This window comes from Trichomycterus rosablanca, chromosome 1, assembly GCF_030014385.1.
Source record: "Trichomycterus rosablanca isolate fTriRos1 chromosome 1, fTriRos1.hap1, whole genome shotgun sequence".
NCBI classification, from domain to species: Eukaryota; Metazoa; Chordata; class Actinopteri; order Siluriformes; family Trichomycteridae; genus Trichomycterus; species Trichomycterus rosablanca.
In genome coordinates, this window is record NC_085988.1 from 38,878,865 (window position 1) to 38,902,854 (window position 23,990).

A 23,990-nucleotide genomic window follows, 5' to 3' on the forward strand; every position below is an offset into this window, starting at 1 on the left:
CGGACGTTTTAAGCAGGACATCGTGTGAGCTTACTTACATACTGCTAAATTAACTTACGTACTATTAAGACCTAGAATTAATAATTTTTTTGTTCAGTAATTTAAAGCGTGATGCTTTTTAAACTTCCCATATCCTGATTTAAATTTGACATGCTAATCAGGTCAGTTATATAACATGTACAGGTTTTATTCTGGCTGTGTTTAGCTAGCTAGCATGCTACTGCCTGTTAGTATGTTTTATATTGTAAGTTAAATTAACTGTATTAGATATATGTGCATTTTTGTATCTTACATGCGTAATTCTCAGTGCAATAATAATGATCAGTTTAACTAGCAGCGAGGAATTGACTGTTTATATGGTTTTACTGTACTGACTGCATGTGTTCTAATAGACCTGAAGGTGGCAGAGAAGTTCCACTAACCAGAGCAGTGGCTGTGTTCCAAATAACCCTTAACTTTGTTTTTGCTGTTAAATAGTACACGACCAGCTCCAGAGTGCATAAAATTAAAACTACACACATGCAGCTTCTATAGGCAGATAATAAATGTGATTATTTTTAATGGTTTATTAATTTGATTATTAATGGATTACTTACCTAAATAAATCAGACTAATGTTAGTTGAGGTCTCAATGAGTTCACTTTATTTTAATTAAGATGTATACGTCAAGGTTTTCTATTTTTATTAAGGTAGCAGTCAGATTATTAATTAATTATTAGGCTGCATGTAAACATGGCTTCAAAAATTTAGAATTAGATGTGTAAAAAGCACATATAGGTAAGAGGTGACCACAAAAAAAATTACCCAATGGAGTGTACTGTAACCATAATAAAAAGTAATGCTAAGAATTGTATGTTAGTATTGGTTTGTTTAAATATGCACATAAAACCACCAACATTTAGAAAAAAACACAGTGTTAACACAGTAGTACTTCATAATATCAATGACTTACTGGAAATGTTTGTTATTCACATACTGTTTTTGAACAGGGTATTTTATTTAAGTGGTTTTTGGTTGTTTGTTTTGTGTTCGTTTTCTGATTTAGTTATCTATGGGTGACAAACGTCAGAGAGCGCGGGTGCAGGGCTCCTGGGCCAAACCTCTGCCCAAACCAGCCTGTCCTACAGGTATATGCCATCTGTTTACTAACTTCTATAACTGACCAAGCGTAATACAAATGAACTAGATCACAAACATTTATGATCAGGGGTGTCAAACTCATTTTCACCGAGGGCCACATCTGCATTATGGTGGCCCCCAAAGGGCCGATTGTGACGTATCCTGCTGTGATTGCAGTTTGCCATTTAAGTCTTGGACAATTTGTTGTTTTTCTTGGAGGCAAAATTCTGTGTTTGGTGTCAAAATGCCAAATTTATACTGTACATTTATAATGTATATCTACATTTATATTGTACTCCTTTACCACAGACACGGCCTCATAACACAAGAGACAAACCGGTTTTTATTCTTGAAGCACAAACTTGTTTTCACTTTCCCATCTTTCATTAAATTACCTTCTTTCTGCTTCAATTTTCTCTTCTTGTCGGAAAACCACCTCAGTTAAATGCTCATGTGGAAACACTGCCACCTAGTGGTGGGATGCGGTCACTTTGCAGGTCACAAAATCGGCATGCATTGTGGGAGATGCAGTTTATGTAAGAATTTACAGTGAATTTTAAGACAATCATACATCTTTTAAGCTCTCGCTGGCCTCGAGTTTGACACGTTATTTATGTTTTATAAACACACTGGTACAGCTTTTTAGCCATTTTATACGGAACAATCAGCAACACATTTGATGTTTTAAATAATAATAATGTCATTTTTCATCGGCAGATGTAAAGCCACAACCTGGTTCATGGAAAACTGGACCAGTAAAGTATGAGTTTAATCAGCCGGCTGATGTAAGTGTCAAGTAATGTGTTTTAGGGCTTAAGAAAAGTGTTGATACTTTATCACTGTTCATTTCTGCCTATTTGTTGTAGCCTATCAGAGTGATTCCTGAGGTAAAAGAAATTCAGTGAGTGATTTTTTTTTGCTTTTGCTATTGATCTGGAAGTGCTTGATTGTTCCAGTGCAAAATCCAAAGCAACATAAATTAAAATGCATTTTTCTCTTCTTGTCAGAGAGGCCGGAAGCTACGAGATCAGCCAGGGCCCCACGGGAGTGTCCAGGTACAAGATTAAAAAAATAATAATATGATATTTCTGTTTTTCCTCTGCTGTTTAATGGTTATTAGCTGAGCATTTGTATTAGAACTGGACTTTTGTTGTGATTTCGGAAAATCAAACCATATTTTGACATTTTTGATTAACTAGAAGTGCTCATTCTACTAATTCATTCAGAATTAGTAAAGATAAATATATTACAATATTATGGTAATGCTGTGAGCCACCTGGGAGGTCTAAAATATATATATATTTAAACCTATTTTGAGTTTAGAATTAATGGCACTTAAATGTGTATTGACTTAGTACTTAAGTGGGTAAATAAGACAGAGCTTAAATATAAAGTATAGCTTCTGGTTCTGATAAGTAATGTGGTGCAGAGGGTAACATAACATTAGAATGTGAGTTTCAGGAAAATATGTTGTTCTAGACTGAGACTCCTTCCTGGGTTTTTACCACTGGAGCAGGCAGACTGGATGTTTTCAAAACTGCTGGCTGAGCTCCCGTGGTCACAGAAGACCAATTATGGTACAATGGGTGAGTAATAAGAAATGAAGTTGATTTAAATGGTAGAACATTTATTTTTAGTAGCTTAGGTTTAGAAATTAAGCTCTTATTATAATAGTGAAACAAGTATTTGAGTGTTTGGGTATGTATATGTGTATGATGATTTACTTTTTCCATTCCTTTTTCCTCTAAACTGGCAGAACTTTTATTTCTTGCGGCACTTAACAAAAGTAACATTGTTTTAAAGGCTTAAGGATTCCAAATGACAAAATATACAATTTTTATGTGATGAAGCTCCTATTGGGTGTATGTATGTACTTACACCGAACAGCCATGACATTAGGACTACCAACCAAATAAACTGTAAAAAAACTGACCTGGGCTCTACAAGACATGAGGGAGTTCTGTGCTTTCTATTACCAGGACATTACCATCAGATTGCGAGGTGGATCATTCAGTGCACAAGTGGCTGCTCCCATATGATCTCGGAGATAGACTGAGTGGACCAGCTGACCTTCTTCCACTGCTGCATTGTCCAGTTTTAATGCATATATGCCCATATTGTAGAGGTTGTTAAAGGTGGATAGGTGTTAGCATGGGCATTCTGACTGGCATTCAGTTATGCAGCCCCAAACACAGACAGGTTTGAGGCTTTTTCTGGCACATTCATCTCGTTATCGGTATTAAAATTGTCTGCAATTTAAGTCACAGTAGCCCTTTTGTTGGTTCCTACAAGATGCCAAAGCCTTTATGGCCTCTGGCATCAATGGGTCTTGGCTTGCCAATAACTTGTTAGTTGACCACTGTAGATACTCACCATGGCTGTCTGTGAGCATAGAGAATGTCGGCCTCCTCATACCACTCTCATGGATTCTACTTCTAACACTTTGGTCAGAAACATGCACAACAGTAGCCCGTTGGAGGTCATTTTGTAGGAATATGGCAGTGTATACACTCTTTGTATAACAGTCTTGGTATCTCCTTAATTCTCTTGAGACTGTGCTGGGAAACAAAGCAAACCTTACTGGGACAGCACATATGGATGTGCCATCCTGGAGGAGCTGAATACCTGTGCAACCTGAATGGGCTGTGGGTACCACCTCATGCTACCAGTGGTAACAAGAACACCAGCAAAATGTAAAACTATATAGAAGTCAGTCAGGAGGGATGAAAAAAGAGTAATTGTCTGTGGCCACTGCCTGCAAAACCTGTATACATACTGTGAGTCAGAATAGGAATAAAGGGACCTCAGTACCTTTGCCCATAGCATTGGGAAATGTCGATTACTTTTCCAAATTCTTTTACTGTTATGGTACCGGATCACAATAAATAATTCAGACTGATGATTGGCTAAGTCCACTTTCTCTGGAAATTTGACGTGTTGATTTGAGTTTTGTCCTCTTGGCCGAGCACCAGTTCTTGAACTTGTGCTATGTGTGTTTTTTGGTCAGCCACTTCACTCTCATCTTTCATAGATACCAGTTTCACAGATCTTACGCAGCAAGTTTTTCTTTGGAAATTCAGCCAGTAATGTCATACAGTTCATGACCTTTAGACAGATACAAGCGTTTTATCTTGTTATTTATTTGTGTTATTTATCTTGTCGTCTGCTGCTATTGAGCGGAAACACAAATGGTTGTCATGGGAACCTATATTTTAAATAATGATTTTTATTTTACTTAGGTGAAGCATACGAGGAACCCAGACTGACCTGCTGGTATGGAGAACTCCCGTACACATATTCTCGGTCCACAATGCAAGTCAACCCTCAGGTTTCAGTCATTTAATTTTTGCAAAGTTATCACCCAGTTTACCTTGTATAAAAATTCACACCACACAAACAGATTATTCATACAAATGTATAATTAATGAAATGTGTATTAACAATTAAGTAAGTTGATCGTTTATCTGTTAAACAAGAGTCAGGCCTGGTCAGTGCTTGGTGTAACCACACGTAAATGAAACTATTGTAAATAACTTCTGAAATGGGGCAGTGATAGCTCAGTGGTTAAGGTACTGGACTAGCAATCAAAAGGTTGCCGGTTCAAGCCCCACCACCGCCAAGTTGCCACTGTTGGGCCCCTGAGCAAGGCCCTTAACCCTCAATTGCTCAAAATCATGTTCAGTCATAACTGTAAGTCGCTTTGGATAAAAGTGTCTGCTAAATGCTGAAAATGTAAATGTAAAAAATGTAAATAAATGGAACTATTGGGAATAACAATGATGTGATTAGCAATATGTAATTTAGTTAGCTTTGTTTGCTTGGTTAATGCTTCAGTTACCAATTTAACTTGTAATTTAGCAATAGCAGAAAAAGATCATTCACATACAGCCAGTTGTACCCATGCACAGATGCAACAGTTCATTTTTTAGTTTGGCCATGGACAATTTGCAACACACCATTTTTATAGTTGTTTTCATATTTGCTATTAAGGTCATCTTATTCTATACATACTTTCTTTTTTTCTCCCTTGCAATAGTGGCATCCTATCCTGATAAACCTGCGTCAGGCCATTGAGCGAGAGATTTCTCACACATTTAACTCTTTACTGTGTAACCTGTACCGAAATGGAAAGGACAGCATTGCCTGGCACAGTGATGACGAGCCCTCTTTAGGTCCTCACCCCATCATAGCCTCTCTCAGTCTCGGTGACACCAGGATTTTCAGTCTTCGCAAGAAGCCTGCTCCAGTAAGTAAGGGGTTTTGTTGTTGCAGGGGCCACTTAAGTGTAAAGTAAAAGGGGGATGAAACTCTCTGTGTATGTCATGGATGGTTTGAATTTTAGATGTCACAGCATTGTTAGTACAGATGAAATTGACACTGTAAACATGTGGTCATACATTGTGTATTTAAGTCATGTTTGTGTTTTAGGATGGAGACTACACATATGTGGAGAAACTAAAGATACCATTAAGTCATGGGACACTCCTGATTATGGAGGGATGCACTCAAGACGACTGGCAGGTATAAAATATTTTTCAAATGTTTTAATGTAATATTTCTAGTCTACTCTATAGTAAATCGGGGCAAAACTTATTTTTAATGCTTTTATCTGTCACTTTTAATAAAAATATATATAATACAATATATTTAATAAAAATTCTTTCGGTTTTGCTGTGTGTTTTTAGGACAAATCCTCACATTTGCATGTGCGACCAAGCAAGTCAAGTGTTTGGTTTTTTTGTGTTTTTACAAAACGGTATCTTATAATATTTGTACATCTTTTGATAAAGATTTGATGCATTTGCTTTTTTCAAGATGATTTTTACTTGCTAAGATATTTTACAATGTAAACAGTAGACAAGATCTGAACTTAAGGATCCGAAGCCTTAATCATAATCTGGGGCTCCATCAAGGTTAAAAAAGGGGTTGATTGGAATAATTATACTTTAGATTAAACATTACCAAGCACTAATATTCTCAATAGTCCTTTAATTAACTAGATTGGAACAGTAATGGCTATGACTTTATTTATTTATCTATATATCTTAGTAAAATGCACCTGAATTACTAGATAATACAGAGAGATATGTAGTGTATACTATGTAGTGTATGTTGTAGTGTATATGTAATGCTGTTCATAATACCTAGAAAGAGCGGCAAAAGAAACTAACAAAAAAGACCTGAATGCGTCACCCATGATGTAACAGTCCTCAAGGGGTTAATCGACTATAATTATACTTTAAGACATACTGTTAGTATTATGCACTAATGAGTTATTCAGTGGGATATATACTGTAAGTATGCAATAATGTTGATATAAAAGTGTTCACCTTATTTAGGTAAAATATAATATAAAAAAGGGGAATGACCAAATCACTCTAAGGGAAACAGTAGAAAGAACATCCTTTAAAAAACAAGACTTCCTCAGCTGCTGACTGATCTAGAAAAGTATTTTTTTACTTAAGTAAAGTTAAGTAAGTTAAGTATCCCTGCACATTTCTTTCTACTCCAACACACCTGACTTGTCAGTTATGAACAAAGTGTCTACATGAACAAAGTATGCCTACACAAACTTCAAAACACTAAATCATGAGTAGCTTTGGACTCAAAAGACAAGTATTGAAAAATTCTGACCTAGATACAGTGTATCACAAAAGTGAGTACACCCCTCACATTTCTGCAAATATTTTATTATATCTTTTCATGGGACAACACTATAGAAATAAAACTTGGATATAAGTTAGAGTAGTCAGTGTACAACTTGTATAGCAGTGTAGATTTACTGTCTTCTGAAAATAACTCAACACACAGCCATTAATGTCTAAATGGCTGGCAACATAAGTGAGTACACCCCACAGAGAACATGTCCAAATTGTGCCCAAAGTGTCAATATTTTGTGTGACCACCATTATTATCCAGCACTGCCTTAACCCTCCTGGGCATGGAATTCACCAGAGCTGCACAGGTTGCTACTGGAATCCTCTTCCACTCCTCCATGATGACATCACGGAGCTGGTGGATGTTAGACACCTTGAACTCCTTCACCTTCCACTTGAGGATGCGCCACAGGTGCTCAATTGGGTTTAGTCCATCACCTTTACCTTCAGCTTCCTCAGCAAGGCAGTTGTCATCTTGGAGGTTGTGTTTGGGGTCGTTATCCTGTTGGAAAACTGCCATGAGGCCCAGTTTTCGAAGGGAGGGGATCATGCTCTGTTTCAGAATGTCACAGTACATGTTGGAATTCATGTTTCCCTCAATGAACTGCAGCTCCCCAGTGCCAGCAACACTCATGCAGCCCAAGACCATGATGCTACCACCACCATGCTTGACTGTAGGCAAGATACAGTTGTCTTGGTACTTCTCACCAGGGCGCCGCCACACATGCTGGACACCATCTGAGCCAAACAAGTTTATCTTGGTCTCGTCAGACCACAGGGCATTCCAGTAATCCATGTTCTTGGACTGCTTGTCTTCAGCAAACTGTTTGCGAGCTTTCTTGTGCATCAGCTTCCTTCTGGGATGACGACCATGCAGACCGAGTTGATGCAGTGTGCGGCGTATGGTCTGAGCACTGACAGGCTGACCTCCCACGTCTTCAACCTCTGAAGCAATGCTGGCAGCACTCATGTGTCTATTTTTTAAAGCCAACCTCTGGATATGACGCCGAACACGTGGACTCAACTTCTTTGGTCGACCCTGGCGAAGCCTGTTCCGAGTGGAACCTGTCCTGGAAAACCGCTGTATGACCTTGGCCACCATGCTGTAGCTCAGTTTCAGGGTGTTAGCAATCTTCTTATAGCCCAGACCATCTTTGTGGAGAGCAACAATTCTATTTCTCACATCCTCAGAGAGTTCTTTGCCATGAGGTGCCATGTTGAATATCCAGTGGCCAGTATGAGAGAATTGTACCCAAAACACCAAATTTAACAGCCCTACTCCCCATTTACACCTGGGACCTTGACACATGACACCAGGGAGGGACAACGACACATTTGGGCACAATTTGGACATGTTCACTGTGGGGTGTACTCACTTATGTTGCCAGCTATTTAGACATTAATGGCTGTGTGTTGAGTTATTTTCAGAAGACAGTAAATCTACACTGCTTTACAAGCTGTACACTGACTACTCTTATATCCAAGTTTCATGTCTATAGTGTTGTCCCATGAAAAGATATAATGAAATATTTGCAGAAATGTGAGGGGTGTACTCACTTTTGTGATACACTGTATATCTCATTGATATATTTGTTTAGCAATGTAGATAAGGGTGGCGGGAATCTGAGGATCCCAGCTGTGCAAAGATGGGTAATTTTTCTATTCTAGCCCACCAAGAACATCGTCAGATAATTGATCATATAATTACAATATGTTCAGAAAGACAGGTCCCTATACCCATTATTCAGTTTCTGCTGATGTGTTACACACTAATATTGACATGTATAGGGTACTGAAATTGTAAAGCAGTAGCAGTAGTAACACACTAGCCCACCACCACTGGGATCTCACCACTGAGCTCTCGAGTTTCAAATCCCAGCTGTGCTATCAACCAGTCTGGTGCATACACAGACACACAATTTGGCTGTGTGTCTGTAGACGGAGGGACAATGGTCAAAGCAGATGAAGCACCTGCACAGTGTGCGGCTGATCACAGATGGCAGTGTGTGGATTTCTGCACACTATGTTGGAGAAGGCACATAACAATCACAGCCCACCTCGATCTTGGATGTGTGTGGAGATGGTGACAGTATACTCCTGAAGTGATTACAAGATGAACCAACCAATGCAACTGCAGGTTTGGGGGGTGTCACTGAGAAATCCTTACCAATTGTGGTTTTTGTTACATATTAACTCAAGACTCTTCTATAATCCTTCACAGTAACAACGATCTGGCCTGCCACTTTGTTCTTTCAACAATGGCCAAACTACCAGATTTTTAGTCATAAAGCTTGACGTAAAGAATTCAAGTTTTTCAGCTTTTATTTACACAACCATTATAAAGAACTTTTTTTGGATAAAAGTTGAACAGTAAAAGTTAACTTATTGTTAATCCTGCAGAAAACGCAACTATCTCACTCTTTTCTATTGTAGCACTGAGGTAGTTACATATGCAGTATGACTTCACACTATTTTGGTTAAAGGAAAATAAAACTATTATTAAAATAATATGAAAAATAAAATTTTTATGATGTGTTAGTACAAAAATATCACTATAGTTATAAGGGTCCATGGGCACCACCATTTTGTGAAGGATAATACAAAGCAGAACAAAGAAGTCTGGAAACGTAATAAAATGTTGTAACAGTATGTCAGACAACAAACTAAACATTTTTTTCAATGTGTGAATAGTTGATTACACATATGTTTCATGTAAGATTGTGCCTTTTAACTACATTAAGAAAATCAGACTGACCTGTTCACTACCTTATCATCTTACTAGTTTAATACTAAATACATGTGGGAGGTTTTTTTTTCAGTTGCAGTTTTGCTTTAAACTCTGCACAAAGACCAGACAGAGATTTTCAGAGCACAAATTAGGTAAAAAGGGCAGAGCCGGTTAATAACAACTACTGAGGACTGTCTCTAAAGCTCTTTATTTATTCCTCCCAAAGTGCTCAGTGGAACTTTTCAGGCAGACAAAATTTACATTTTGTAATCAAAGTAGGACTTAACAATCCAACACTGTCTACTTTTTGAAGAGTGTTTTGAAAAGAACACTAAATATTTATGGATATGGAGAGACATTACATAACCGGTCAAGGATTGTTGTTCATCTTTGTTGTGGAGCTGTACTGTTGATATGAATTCCCCAGGGGCAGGCTTGACCTGTTCTAAAAATCAAAAAAATGTACCATACTTGTCTAGACTGGTCACTTAATACAAGGGCCTGGCTAAAACAACATAATCAGTTTGTGTCCCACAAACCCCCAGAGAAAGAAAAACATTAAAATACATTTAAAATGGCAGTTTGTCCAACAATGTGAAATATAGCATTTTGTTAAAATCATGTGACACATATTGCTCTGTATTTTACTAATGTTCTGTAACAAAACTTAATGAAAACTACAAAAACATCTCCAGTGGCACGGAGCCACTGTGGCTATGTGGCTCTTTGTGAACTGGAGTAAGTGCCACTGATAAAAATGCGTGTATGCAAACTTTAGATGTGCATCCGTGAGCTGCTTTTTTAGCCGAGACGCTTTGTGTGGGGTGTTTGCGGTGCAGGAGGCTGCTTATTGTTCACATTGTATTGTTTTTACGGCTTTCGAGTCATGGCACAGCTCTTCAAATGATTTTGGCTTCTGTCTTCCCCTTCTTGTCAGTCTGAGAGCATGTTGTATAGTCTTGTGTGACATTTCTGACAGGGATTCAGGCTATTTGCATAAATAATCTTTTTTCCATTAAGAGTGTTAACATTTAAAACTTAATTTATTTTATGTACCATTTGCATATACATTTTAATATGTGTCTAAATTAATGTTTTCTCTAAGATTTGGTATTTGGAAGCATAAACTGACATAAGACATTGTGTGTAACTATTAATGGAGATACACAGTCCATTTAACAATTATTGGCACTCCTGGTGAAGTTGAGTAAAAAGGATAAAACACCTTTTGGTAAATTTGCATAAGATTATCCTAAAAGAAATTACCACCAAGAAATACTTTTTTGAACACCACTTCTTTTAATATGGTGCATTTGATACTTTGTACATCCTCCTTTCGCCAAATCAAACAGCAGCCTTCTCCTATAACATCTTATAAGGTTAAAGAATGCAGAGCAGGGAATTTTAAATCATTCCACTTTACAGAATCTCTCCATCTAATCCAGGGTTTTAGGACTTATCTTGTGCACTCTCCCCTTTAGATCCGCCCACAGTTTTTTGTGGGGTTTAGATCAGGGGACTGAGCTGGCCATAGCAGAAACTTGATTTTGTGTTCAGTGAACCATTTTTGTGCTGTTCTGGACATGTGTTTTGGATCACATGTGTTTGTTTGTTTTTTTTATGGACTCTGTGATGCCATTAATTCTAACGATGTTCCCAGGGCCTATGGAGGAAATAGCCCTGCAACATGTTCTTTGCAGTGTTGATGTAGTCTTCCTTTCTTTAATGCCAACCCCACCTTAAGGTTTTCTTGTCAACAAGCTTAATTTTCATTTCATCTGACCATCGAACATCGCAAAGTAATAGTAGTGTTTAGCAAAGTTCAGGCACTTTAATTATAGGTTGACTTTCTCTCATTTCTTTAGCGGGTCACCAAAGTCACCAAAACTTGTGACCAAAGTGACCAGAATGGAGTGCCATTCATTGTTGTGGACTGTATGCACTGGATGTACGTTAAATGGTAAAAGTGATAGCTCAGTGGTTAAATTACTGGACTAGTAAACAGAAGGTTGCCGGTTCAAGCCCCGTCACCACCAAGTTGCCACTGTTGGGTCCCTGAGCAAGGCCCTTAACCCTCAATTGCTCATTGTGTTCCGCTCACTGTGTAAGTCGCTTTGGATAAAAGCATCTGCTAAATGCTGAAAATGTAAAAGTTAAAAAGTTAAAAAAAATAATTAGATACCCCCACCACTTACATCAACTCCACTTTACATTAGCCAAATGTTCATTGTAAGTGTTGTTTTATCTTTGTTAATCTGTTTATTAACTTCATTTATTGTATTTCATTTTTAATTGTTCACGCTTTGTGTTTTAAACAGCATCAGGTAGCGAAGGAGTACCATGACCGGGGGCCACGGATTAACCTGACCTTTCGTACAATCTACCCAGAACCATCACACCACTTCAAAAGATGATGGACACTAACAGAAGAGAAATGAGAACAGAAAGACTGATGGGTAGTGATTGCCATTTACCAGTAGTTGATTCATTTTAGGTTTTTAGTATATTGAAAAAGTGATGGATTGTGTGCCATCTTGCTTAATCCTCTTCTAAAGTAACTCAGTTTTGTTTTTTGTTTGGGTTCCTTTTTCGTAAAAGTTGATAACTTTAATACCCAATACAAATGTAGTATATTCAGTTTTACTACTAAAGTTATTAGCACCGAAACAAAACCCAAAAAAAATATGCCATCATAGTTGGGTGCAATGTTTAATTATATTGGGTCTGAATGTGTATTCACTAAACAAAGAAGAGTATATTGTTTAGATTCTTAATATTTAATAGTTCCACTGTGTGTTATAGCTTTTTGTGACTTTATTAAATAGCTAATTTAAGTTGATGGCTAATAAACATCTTAAAGATAAATTATGTGACTTTGCTGAGCAGCTGCCTGGTGCTAATTTACCTGCATTTACATGATATTTATAAAATATATACGTTTGCATGATTTTGCCTAGAGTTTTTCAACAGAAAAGCCATAGCTTTGCACATTTTTTCCCAACTTTAGTGCATTGAAGGTTACTTCAGTTAAAAATTTACTGAATATTGCCTCAATGCATTACCAGAGGGATCCCAGCCCATAGGAGTAAACACTTTAGTGTATGATTTAAAGATAATGGAAAGAGCATTTTGAAGTTTAGGGCTTAATGTTGTGAATAAATAGATCTTGCACTATAACCGTTAGTATTAAGCTATATATGCATGTGGAGTTGAATTATTTTTAATTGTTGGACTCACCTACGGAAAGAACCACCAACTTCAAACAGACACCTAGCTTTAGGTCAGTTGGCTAAGCAAAGCAAAGTCTCATGGACAATTACCGCATGTGTGTTGGATCAGGGAACTAGAAAAGCCATGTCAAAAACTTAATTGTGTGTATAACCATAATTTGTTGTTCTGTGGTTTAAAAAATGGCATGTCAAAAAACGGCTTTGACTGGTGCTAACTAGAAGTTAGAATTTTAACTAAGGACCTTTTTTCAGAGCCTTGAGCCATTACAAGAGTATAAATCTCCCATGGATTCACATGGCTTTCTGCTAACAGTGATTTGCAGCAGAACTTTAATTAAAGCTACACTGTGTACTATAATACTTCACAGACGTTGCTGCAGACCTCTTGTCCGAACCAATAACAACTGGTTTATGCTTAGAAGGGCACTTGCTCCCTTGTTCTGGAATGTAATACTTCATGCTGTTTATTGTAATGGGTTTGCTTGGCCTTTTACTGACGCAACGGGTGTGCAAGGAAAAAGAAACTTGTTTGGCTGTAAGTTAGCAGTTTTGTTTTAGAAACTACTCTTATTTGTCATTGTGTCCTCGTGATTTATTCTGTTGCAATACCAATGTGTTTTACACATTTCTCTTTTTTAAATAAGGAACATCCACTGTCTGATATATATTTAAATTTCATTTCACAATACTATGAAAGTTTGCCATGTATATAAACAATGTATTATCTGTTTAGTGCTGCACTGTGGGGGAATACTCAGTGTGGTGACATTTAAACCTGGCAAAAACAAATCTGCCTTTTCCCCAACATATCTGCCTTTTTCCACACTATGGCCAGTGTTTCCAATTATAGCCACGGTTACAGGAAAGTTTTCAAGCTTCGTAACTGTCCGGAGTGGCCAAAAGTGTGCGGACACCCTTCATATTGATTTCATGTATTTCAGCCACATTCATTGCTACTAGGTTTATAAAACCCATTAATATAAAGTTAATTATATTATTTTATTGCAATGGCCTTTACCTGGTTCAGCATGACTTTGCCCAATGTTCAAAATAAGCTCCATAAAGAAAAATGATTTTACAAGTTTGGTGTGGAAAACTCCAGTGGCCAGCACAGAGCCTTAATTTTAACATCCATAAAGGTGACACGGTGGCTCAAGGGGTAGCACTGTCGCCTCACTGCAAGAAGGTCCTGGGTTCGATACTCAGGTGGGGGTGGTCCGGGTCCTTTCTGTGTGGAGTTTGCATGTTCTCCCCGTGTCTGTGTGGGTTTTCTCCGGGAGCTCCAGTTTCCTCCAACAGTCCAAAGACATGCAAGTGAGGTCAAATTGAAAATACAAAATTGTCCATGACTGTGTTTGATAATACCTTGTGAACTGATGAACCTTGTGTAATGAGTAACTACCGTTTCTGTCATGAATGTAAAGTGTAAAACATGACATTAAAATCCTAATAAACAATCAACCCCATAAAACATCTTTGGGATCAACTGGAACATCACAGGCCAGACCTGCTTGATGTAAAATCAGTGCCTAAGCTTAATTTTGCTTAATGCTCTTTTAACTGAATAGGCACAAATTCCCACAGATACAATCTAAACATTTTGGAAAGCATTTCCAGAAAAGTGAAGTCTGTTTTAGCCACATAGGGGGTAAACTCTTTATTAATGGCTATGGTTTTAAAATGGGATGCTTATTAAGCCAATGTGTCCACATACTTTTGACCATACTGTATACATGATAAGTGTTATTGGTAACTTTACTTGTGGAAAGCATCTGTTTTTAATGTGCTGTTTGCTTTAGGATTTTTTTGCAATACAGTGTATCCAATGGCAAGTCAAAGCTTACAAGACTGGAAAGGATAACAAAAGGATTTCAAAAGATTTGGACCTCTTTTTGAACATACTCTGAAAGAAATTTAGCACTGTTTTTGTTCTTATAAACAGCAGGTAATCTATGAAGATCATTGCAAAGAAAACAATAAGAACTTTGAAACTGGAACTGTAAACAATATTAATATGCAGGTTTTCTGTCTTTAGATAATGACTGTTTATAAGTCTATTACAAGGTAACCAGATCAGGTCATTGAAAACTAATAAAAACACTTTAATAATAACAATTTCAATAACAAGGTAACCAGAGCAGGTTGAAAGAATTAGTTGAAAACTAATAATAAACACTTTTTTCAATAATAAGTACAGTGGTGCAGCATATATGGGTGCTGCACAGCCACAGGATCCTGGGAACCTAGATTTGAACGTTGCCTCAGGTTACTGTCTTTTAGGGACTTAGTGTGACTTTGCATTCGTTTTCTTCAGGTTCCCCTGTGTTTTCCCTTCTGAGAAGGTGGATTTGCAGTTGCTAGTGTAAAGATGCACCTGTAGCTTTACGTGTCAGGAGTGGCATTTGTAATCTTGCAGTCCTCCACAACCAGCGAGGGTGTATTACAACAATGAAAGTTCACTAGGGGGGATGTGAATGATAAAAGAGTGGGGCCTCTAAAGCTTTTTGAAACAGTCTACTAATTTAACATTTAGCAGAAGTATAGGGCAGAACATAGTCATTTACCCAGTGTTTCCATGTTTCATTGTATTCCTTGTAAGGATAAACGCATGCAACACACTCAAAGGTGGGACAAGGCAAAATAGTAGTGAAACATTTACAGAATATTGAAGTTAAATGGTTTTAAGCAGATAAATTGGTAACAGGTGAGGGAATCATGATTGAGTATAAAAAAGGAGGATCCACCAAAAGCTTACCACTTTGTGTTAAACTTTATTAGAGAATTGTCAATCAGTTCAAAACAAACATTTCTCAACACAAGATTGCGATTAATTTGGGTCTTTAATTTGGGTCTTTCACCATCTTCAGATTCAGGAAGTTCAAAAACATTTTAATATGAATAGGGCAAGGCTGGATCCCTAATATGTCAGTGCATGAGAAAATCATTATGCTACTGTGATAAATATAGCCACATGGGCTTAGAAAAAATGTTGTCACTTAAAACAGTCTGTCACTGCATCAAAAAATGCAAAAAACAAAAGAGAAAACCGTGCATCAATTCTGTAGAGAAACATCGGCAACTTCTCTGGGCCCAAATCATCTCAGATGAACCAAAAGTTCGTGGAAATGTTCTGTGGTCAGATGATTCAACATTTCAGCATGTTTTGGATAAAAACGTGTTGATAAAAAGGACCAACTCTCATGGGTGCCAGTAGGTGACTTGTGTATGTGTAAAGGTGTAGGTGTATATTGGCATTTTAGAGAGACACATGCTGTCAAGGCAACTTTCCCTAGAAGCTGGAAGTCCATGATTATTTTAGCAAGACGACAAGGCATTGTCCTGTCTGCAGTCCAGATCTGTCTCCTACTGAAAATGTATGGTGCATCAGACGCAGGTTTCAGGTAATAAAAATGAAATTTAAAAACATAGTACACAGTGGTATGACTTTTGCGCATAGCTACTTGATATCCTATATTGTAGTCTAATTAGGCATGGCTTACCTTCTATTCAGCCTCCGTAGCTAATAGGAAGAAGACTGAAGCTCATAAAACAGGAGGGGGCCACAACCAGAACCTTTTACAGTGGCCAATTTATAACTGTCCCTGGACAGGAATCCCTGAAGCAAGCTCATCAGAGCCAACAACCCCCCTGGACACAAGGGCCTACGTTCAAGGCAGGTTCATTACATTTAATTTACAGTATCCCTTTTCTAGAACATACACTGTGAAATGATCCCTCCACTGATACGGTCTGAACACTGTAGTATGTAACACTATCTCTCAACAGTGATTGATGGTGTTGTTGCAGTATCTGAGCCTTCTGCAGTTGTAAGTGAGCCGACTGTCCCTAGATCGTCCCTGGTGTGTTTAAATACCTTTAATAAAACAATCATTGTTACAGGATGACGAGGAAGCTGTTTCTGCTGCCTCAGGGTGGGATGATACTGGGTGGCCTATAGACTAATGTGTTTAATAAACAGCATGGCATTTTATTTGATCTGCCATGATAACGTGTTTGTGAACAATGTGACTAGCAGTTTCCAAACAGATGAGGGGCCATTCATGTCTAAAGCTCAACTTAAAAAGCAAAAAAACAGTAAAAAAAAAAAAAAAAAAAAAAAGTCTTGCCAAATATGATATTTGGAACATAACATGCTGATTATTTGGCCATGACATGCTATTGCTGTCTTTTTCAAGCTGCCTGTTATACAAAGTCTATCTAGAGAAACAAAATAAGTGTAAGCTTCAGATGGATCACCTCAAGTTTCGAGGATCTGAGTTGCCTGAGTATAATTTAAAGGTGGGTTTACATTGGGGCCAAAAAGTATTTAGTCAGCCACTAATTGTGCAAGTTCTCCTACTTAGAAAGATGAGAGAGGTCTGTAATTTTCATCATAGGTACACTTCAACTATGAGAGACAAAATGAGAAAAGAAATCCAGGAAATCACATTGTAGGATTTTTAAAGAATTTATTCGTAAGTTATGGTGGAAAATAAGTATTTGGTCAATAACAAACAAGCAAGATTTCTGTCTCTCACAGACCTGTTACTTCTTCTTTAAGAAGCTCTTCTGTCCTCCACTCGTTACCTGTATTAATGGCACCTGTTTGACCTTGTTATCTGTATAAAAGACACCTGTCCACAGCCTCAAACAGTCAGACTCCAAACTCAACCATGGCCAAGACCAAAGAGCTGTCGAAGGACACCAGGAAGAAAACTGTAGACCTGCACCAGGCTGGGAAGAGTGAATCTACAATAGGCAAGCAGGTTGGTGTGAATAAATCAACTGTGGGAGCAATTGTAAGAAAATGGAAGACATACTAGACCATTGATAATCTCCCTCGATCTGGGGCCCCACGCAAGATCTCATCCCGTGGGGTCAAAATGATCATGAGAACGGTGAGCAAAAATCCCAGAACTACTCGGAGGGACCTGATGAATGACCTGCAGAGAGCTGGGACCAAAGTAACAAAGGCTACCATCAGTAACACACTACGCCGAGAGGGACTTAAATCCTGCAGTGCCAGGCGTGTCCCCCTGCTTAAGCCAGTACATGTCCAGGCCCATCTGAAGTTTGCCAGAGAGCATATGGATGATCCAGAAGAGGATTGGGAGAATATCATGCGGTCAGATGAAACCAAAATGGAACTTTTTGGTAAAAACTCAACTCGTCGTGTTTGGAGGAAGAAGAATGCTGAGTTGCATCCCAAGAACACCATACCTACTGTGAAGCATGGGGGTGGAAACATCATGCTTTGGGGCTGTTTTGCAAAGGGGACAGGACGACTGATCCGTGTTAAGGGAAGAATGAACGGGGCCATGTATCGTGAGATTTTAAGCCAAAACCTCCTTCCATCAGTGAGAGCATTGAAGATGGAACGTGGCTGGGTCTTCCAGCATGACAATGATCCCAAACACACCGCTCGGGCAACAAAGGAGTGGCTCCGTAAAAAGCATTTCAAGGTCCTGGAGTGGCCTAGCCAGTCTCCAGACCTCAACCCCATAGAAAATTTGTGGAGGGAGTTGAAAGTCCGTGTTGCCCAGCGACAGCCCCAAAACATCACTGCTCTAGAGGAGATCTGCATGGAGGAATGGGCCAAAATACCAGCTACAGTGTGTGCAAACCTGGTGAAGACTTACAGGAAACGTTTGACCTCTGTCATTGCCAACACAGGTTATGTTACAAAGTATTGAGTTGAACTTTTGTTATTGACCAAATACTTATTTTCCACCATAATTTACAAATAAATTCTTTAAAAATCCTACAATGTGATTTCCTGGATATTTTTTTCTCATTTTGTCTCTCATAGTTGAAGTGTACCTATGATGAAAATTACAGACCTCTCTCATCTTTCTAAGTAGGAGAACTTGCACAATCAGTGGCTGACTAAATACTTTTTGGCCCCACTGTATGTGTTGTGGGTTTTAAAAATTAATGTATTCTTAAAATAATAATAAAATATTGTCATTGGTATTTGTATATTTATTCATGGGAAATAAATAAATCATAAAACTGAATTAAATTGTACTTTTTTAACAAAATGTATTTGTTATATGACAGATGGGTGAAAGTGCAGGGATGTAGCAGTTATTAAATCAGATTAATATACAACTCTACCATCTCTGTGGTCAGCTACATGGAGGTGATGTTCCTCTTTAAGGTTATGGCAGGGTGTTGTTTTTCTCTGATGATGGCAGTGTTGTGCAATACCACACATGCCATTATAATGTTACATGCTCCCTCTGGGGTGACCCTAACCCCCAGCAGGCACGGGAACCTGGCCTAGAGGATCCCTATGGTCGTTTCAGTTTCTGCTCTAGTTTTGCAGTGGATCAGGTTGTATCATGACTGTGGTCCAGACTCAGGGTCAGAATATGGTGTCATCAGATGACTACTTGTCACTTAACACAGCCTGCTGCTGTACTAACAGTCTGGATGTTTTTTGGTCCGGAGCACACAGCGTCCATTTCTTCCGAAAAGATCTGAAATGCTGATTCATCTGACCACAATACACGTTTCCACAGTGTGATGGTCCATCCCAGATACCTCTGAGCACAGAGAACTTGATGTCACTTCTGGTCATGGTTAACATAAGGCTTCTTATTTTGCACAGTAAAGTTTTAAGTGGCATTTGTTAATGTAACTCTGTATTGTAGTGCTTGACAAAAGTTTTGCAAAAGTATCCCTTGCCCTTGTGGTTATATCAGCTATTGATGAATGAACGTTCTTAATGCACTGTCTTTTTAGGGATCAGAGGTCAATTCCTCCAAAGTTTTTGAACTGTTCAATGATATTATGTACTGTAGAGGGGGGATTTTGCTAATTCCTTCCAATAATTTTTGAGGAACATTGTTTTTATTTTAATAATTTTCTCACACATTTGTTGACAAACTGGAGGACATCTGCCTTCTGTCTTTACTTCTCAAAGACTTTCGTGGATACTGTTTTTGTATCAAATCATGATTACAACCTGTTAGAAAGTACATAATTATTTAGTATCATTATTTTTTATTACATCATTACATCATTTTTTTTTTTACCTCATTACTTGCCCTAAAATTACCCATCCCGACTTTTTTAATTGTGTTGCAGGCCGGAAATGCAGGAATGGAGGTATATTAACAAATTAAAAATTAAGTTGATCATACACAACATGAAACATCTCAGGTTCAAACTGTCTGCAATGAAATAAAAGTAAAAGTAAATGTAAGAATCTCTGCATTTTATTTATTTGCATTTTCCATACTGTCCCAACTTTTTCTAATTTGGGGTTGTATATTAACCAATGTGGTTGAATATTTGTTTCACCTCTGTCTCTTCTGTTGTTAAAGTCTGCATGATTGCTTTAAATGAGCTCTATTCAGGTTACATCTGGCTGACTCTGGTTTGTGTTGTTGCATCAGACTTGTACTCTTCTGTTTCCACCCACCCTGCCACCTTTGGCCCATTAATACTGTGCAGGCTGGAACCAAAATAAGAACAGAAACCTGTAACTTAGTAAAACATTCTTTGTCATCAATGCCATTTTAAATGCTAGTGTAGTTTGACAGTATAAATAAATATTACAATTCTGTAAAAATTGTATAATTTTGATTATTTGCATAGTATAATACATGTTTACAGTGCTGTAAATGTAACTTTGGAACTCACAAGGTATGTCTGTGTCCTAAAGGACCAACACCCCCAAGAACATACACACCCACAACACTACCAGGTTTCCTGTTTGTGAGGAGAGTAACCCCCCCCAGCTTCTGAACTCAGCATTGCAAACAGTTCACCATGTGTTCTCCACAGCTTGCACACTGGACCACTGTTCTGTTATTAACTTTTTTTTTCTCTTGAAATACATGATGCCACAAACTATCACCTAGTTTTCGTGTCCCATAAATAGGAAAATGTTCTCAGACATTTAAATCTGGTCTGTTTGGGTTTTCTATAAATGTTTAATGGGCTGTTGATATAATGTTTCATTTTCATTGGTTGATTCCATATTAATGATAATTTGCACATAATAAATTAAATCTTAACTAATAAAGCATAACACTCAAAAATACCCATGTGAATCTTTTGGCTAATGACCTCTCTAAAAGCGAGATGTTCCAATTGTTTCAATATGCAGCATCGCCTGTACTAGTACATGTTTACCTTTTGGCTTTATTGTTCAAAGCATCTCTTATTCCTACATAGTTTAAAATGTAGTTTAACAACAACTGTTTATTGCAGCGCCTCACGCATTCTCTTGTTGACCAGCTCAGCCATACGTGTGGCTCAAGAAAGACCAAACACAGAAAAACTCATCGAATTAAGAGAAAACCTAAAGGCAACAACAAAACACCTGCAAAATCTCTAGAATTAATGAAACAAAAACACTGCAAAATGTGACCAATGTGTTCAAAATGCTATGTTCATTTTATATGTTTGACAATGTTATCTGAATAGATTAAACAAAAGTTTATAGCAAATGTTATAGTCTGTGTCATTCTGTTTATACAGAATGTGTTTATCTGTTATAACTTCACTGCTCAGACCATGGTGGCATAGTGGGCAGTGCTGTTGCCTCACAGCAATATTGGCCTGAGTTTGATTTCCAGGGTGGGTGGCCAGAGTCCTTTCTGTGTTGAGTTTGCATGTTCTTGCCGTGTCTGCACTGGTTTCCTCCCAAAGACATGCAGTTAGGCCAGTTGTAGCAACTGAAAATTACCCTAGGTGTGAGTGTGTAAATATGTTTGCCTGCCCTGTAATATACTGGTGTCTTGTCTGGGGTGTGTCCTGCTTTTCGTCTAATGAATCAGACCCACCGTGACCCTGACCCTGACCATGATAAAGCTGTGGTAAAACAGACAATGAATTAATGTATTGCCAGAGTCATTAACTCTGGGATAACCAGTTCAGAGCTAAGCAGGAGTGTTCATACTGAAAGCTGTTTCAGGCAATCCTATGACCTCGACACCAGATTAATATAAACAAAATGAATCCAACAATCAACAATCCTTCAACCTACTGTTAACCTCCTTATTCAGTTCTGGCACACTACAGCCCTTCTCTCTCTCAAGTGAGTGCAGAATGTTCTGTACAAGTGTGGACATAATTACCAAAGTAAAAGTATTTAAGTATACAGTGGTACCTTGAAACTCGACCGTCAATTGGTTCTGGTAGTGGCATTGAGTTTAAAATGCGTTAAGTTTAACATTTTTTTTTCCATAAGGATGTATGGGAAACCTGTTAATGCGTTCATGGTCCCATGGAACTGCATATATTTTAGGGTCATGTAAAATAATGGGGTTGTTTTTGACACTTAAACATTAATAATAACACACATATAATATAAAAACACTGAAATACAATTGCAAAACAAGTTGAGTTTAAGGTAAACACTGGGTTTAGGGGTACAAATTGTGGGTGGTTGTGGGTGTGGGGGGGGGGGGGGGGGGGGGGTTGTGTGTGTTTGTGTGTTTGTGTGTGTGTGTGTGTGTGTGTGTCTGCCCTGCAATGGACTGGCGCCTCGTCCAGGGTGTTACTGTGTGCCTTGCACCCAATAAAAAGCTGGGATAGGCTCCAGCAGAACTACGCAGAAGTGAGTGAGTGAGTGAGTGAGTGAACACCAAGATGAAGTCGAGTATATTTAATTTAATCAAGGAGGTTCCGGACACTGAGAAGTAGATCTTCTTTTTATTCTTCAAAAAACTAATGTAAATGTAATTACAAGATTAACCTCTTGAAGGTATCCCAACATCCCACCACAATCCATTTAGAGACAGCATTCTGTAAAGTAAAAACAATGTGCTGGTAGAATTAGATGAAAATGAACCTATGAAAGATATCCAGTGTCCATGTTGCAAGCCAAGCCATAAATCTAATTTGCTGTGCACATAGCCTGAATAGCTTCTGTCAAGTGTTACATGGTGTCATGGCACGTATACTATCTAGTTTAGTGCTTGCTGGATAAAATAAGCAAGAGTGTGACAATGAGTGACAAATGCCCACTAAAAATAACACAGTTCTCACTCATGAAAACACAACTTACCGACAACCCATGACCCTGTGGAGTATGGAAAGCCGGCAGAACTGGGTGGGTGGGTTTTCATCAGGGTGACATCCCCTTTGCTTTTTTGAGCTCCTTCTCAGATCGCATGATGAAACGCATGTAGCTTTAGTGCCTCACGTCATCCTGCTTGTCTGCATTTGGGGGCACACCATAGATGTACGTGCATAATGCCACAGTCCTGTCAGAGGTTATTATAGCAGTAATGTACACAGGGCAGGGCAAAGATAGCCAGTGATGAAAGGAACACTTCTAATTGTGAGACAATATTAACATTTGTAAAATGAATTTTATAAGTGATTTAAACTGTAATACAGTTTAATAATCAATACATTCTTATTTCAGTTAATTATATGCTTTCCATATGTAAAATATTCTGCTCAATGTATTACATTTGGTTGATTTTAAATTTTATTGTACTTGGAAAATGTCAGGCAGTGCAACCACATAGTAATATAAATATTATTTTTTAACTATTTAGCTGAAAAAATACTAATCAATCTTTGTATTGCATTTATTGCATATATAAAATGTAAACCGTTTGAAAACCTTTTTTTTTAATAAAATTTTAAAAATAAAATTTTGCAATGCTTTGTACAATTATTTGATTCACACTACATACCATGATGGGCCTGGTGGCTAAGTGGGTATCACTGTCGCCTCACAGCAAGAAGGTCCTGGGTTTGATCCCCAGATGGGGCGGTCCGGGTCCTTTCTGTGTGGAGTTTGCATGTTCTCCCCGTGTCTGCGTGGGTTTACTCCGGGTGCTCCGGTTTCCTCCCACTGTCCAAAAACATGCAAGTGAGGTAAATTGGAAATCCAAAACTGTCCATGACTGTGTTCAATATAACCTTGTGAACTGATGAATCTTGTGTAATGAGTAGCTACCGTTCCTGTCATGAATGTAACCAAAGTGTAAAACATGACGTTAAATTCTTAATACACAAACAAACAAACATACCATGATAAACCAGTCAAAACAAAGTGATCTTTGTCACTAGATTACAACATTTATTTGGGGTCTTTTTTATGACACAATGGTCTCAACACATTTTTAAAAGACCTTTAAAATGAAAGTCTGGTTTTCTTTCACTATAAAGTTTTTTATTAAAAACTTTTGTTATGCAACAAGGACACAAAGACAGTAACTGAAGGTAAGATTACACCTACATGCAAGACTACTACATGCAAAATGTGGCTTGCCTATGTCTTGC

At 38.0% G+C, this 23,990-nt stretch overlaps 1 protein-coding gene across 2 annotated transcripts; it reads left to right on the top strand.

Annotated features, from left to right (window-relative positions):
- Window positions 1-12,369, top strand: alkbh3 (alkB homolog 3, alpha-ketoglutarate dependent dioxygenase). 2 transcript variants are annotated; one of them, XM_063002604.1, is made up of 10 exons: window positions 1-24; window positions 1,046-1,127; window positions 1,837-1,904; window positions 1,986-2,020; window positions 2,127-2,174; window positions 2,599-2,705; window positions 4,359-4,447; window positions 5,156-5,365; window positions 5,548-5,640; window positions 11,823-12,369. In XM_063002604.1, exons 2-10 carry the CDS (start codon window positions 1,052-1,054, stop codon window positions 11,916-11,918), a joined length of 822 nt encoding a protein of 273 aa, XP_062858674.1. In that variant the 5' UTR covers window positions 1-24; window positions 1,046-1,051; the 3' UTR covers window positions 11,919-12,369. The 2 variants fall into 2 exon arrangements, with proteins under 2 accessions (XP_062858674.1, XP_062858665.1); XM_063002595.1 differs by lacking the exon at window positions 1-24 and adding an exon at window positions 72-161.
- The last annotated feature ends 11,621 nt before the right edge of the window (window positions 12,370-23,990 follow it).

Bases quoted from the DNA above. Each gene is read 5' to 3' on its own strand.
- alkbh3 (XM_063002604.1), top strand. From the start codon at position 1,052: ATGGGTGACAAACGTCAGAGAGCGCGGGTGCAGGGCTCCTGGGCCAAA. The intron at 2,021-2,126 runs GTGAGTGATTTT...TCTTCTTGTCAG, and splicing joins CCTGAGGTAAAAGAAATTCA to AGAGGCCGGAAGCTACGAGA. The intron at 5,641-11,822 runs GTATAAAATATT...TGTTTTAAACAG, and splicing joins GCACTCAAGACGACTGGCAG to CATCAGGTAGCGAAGGAGTA.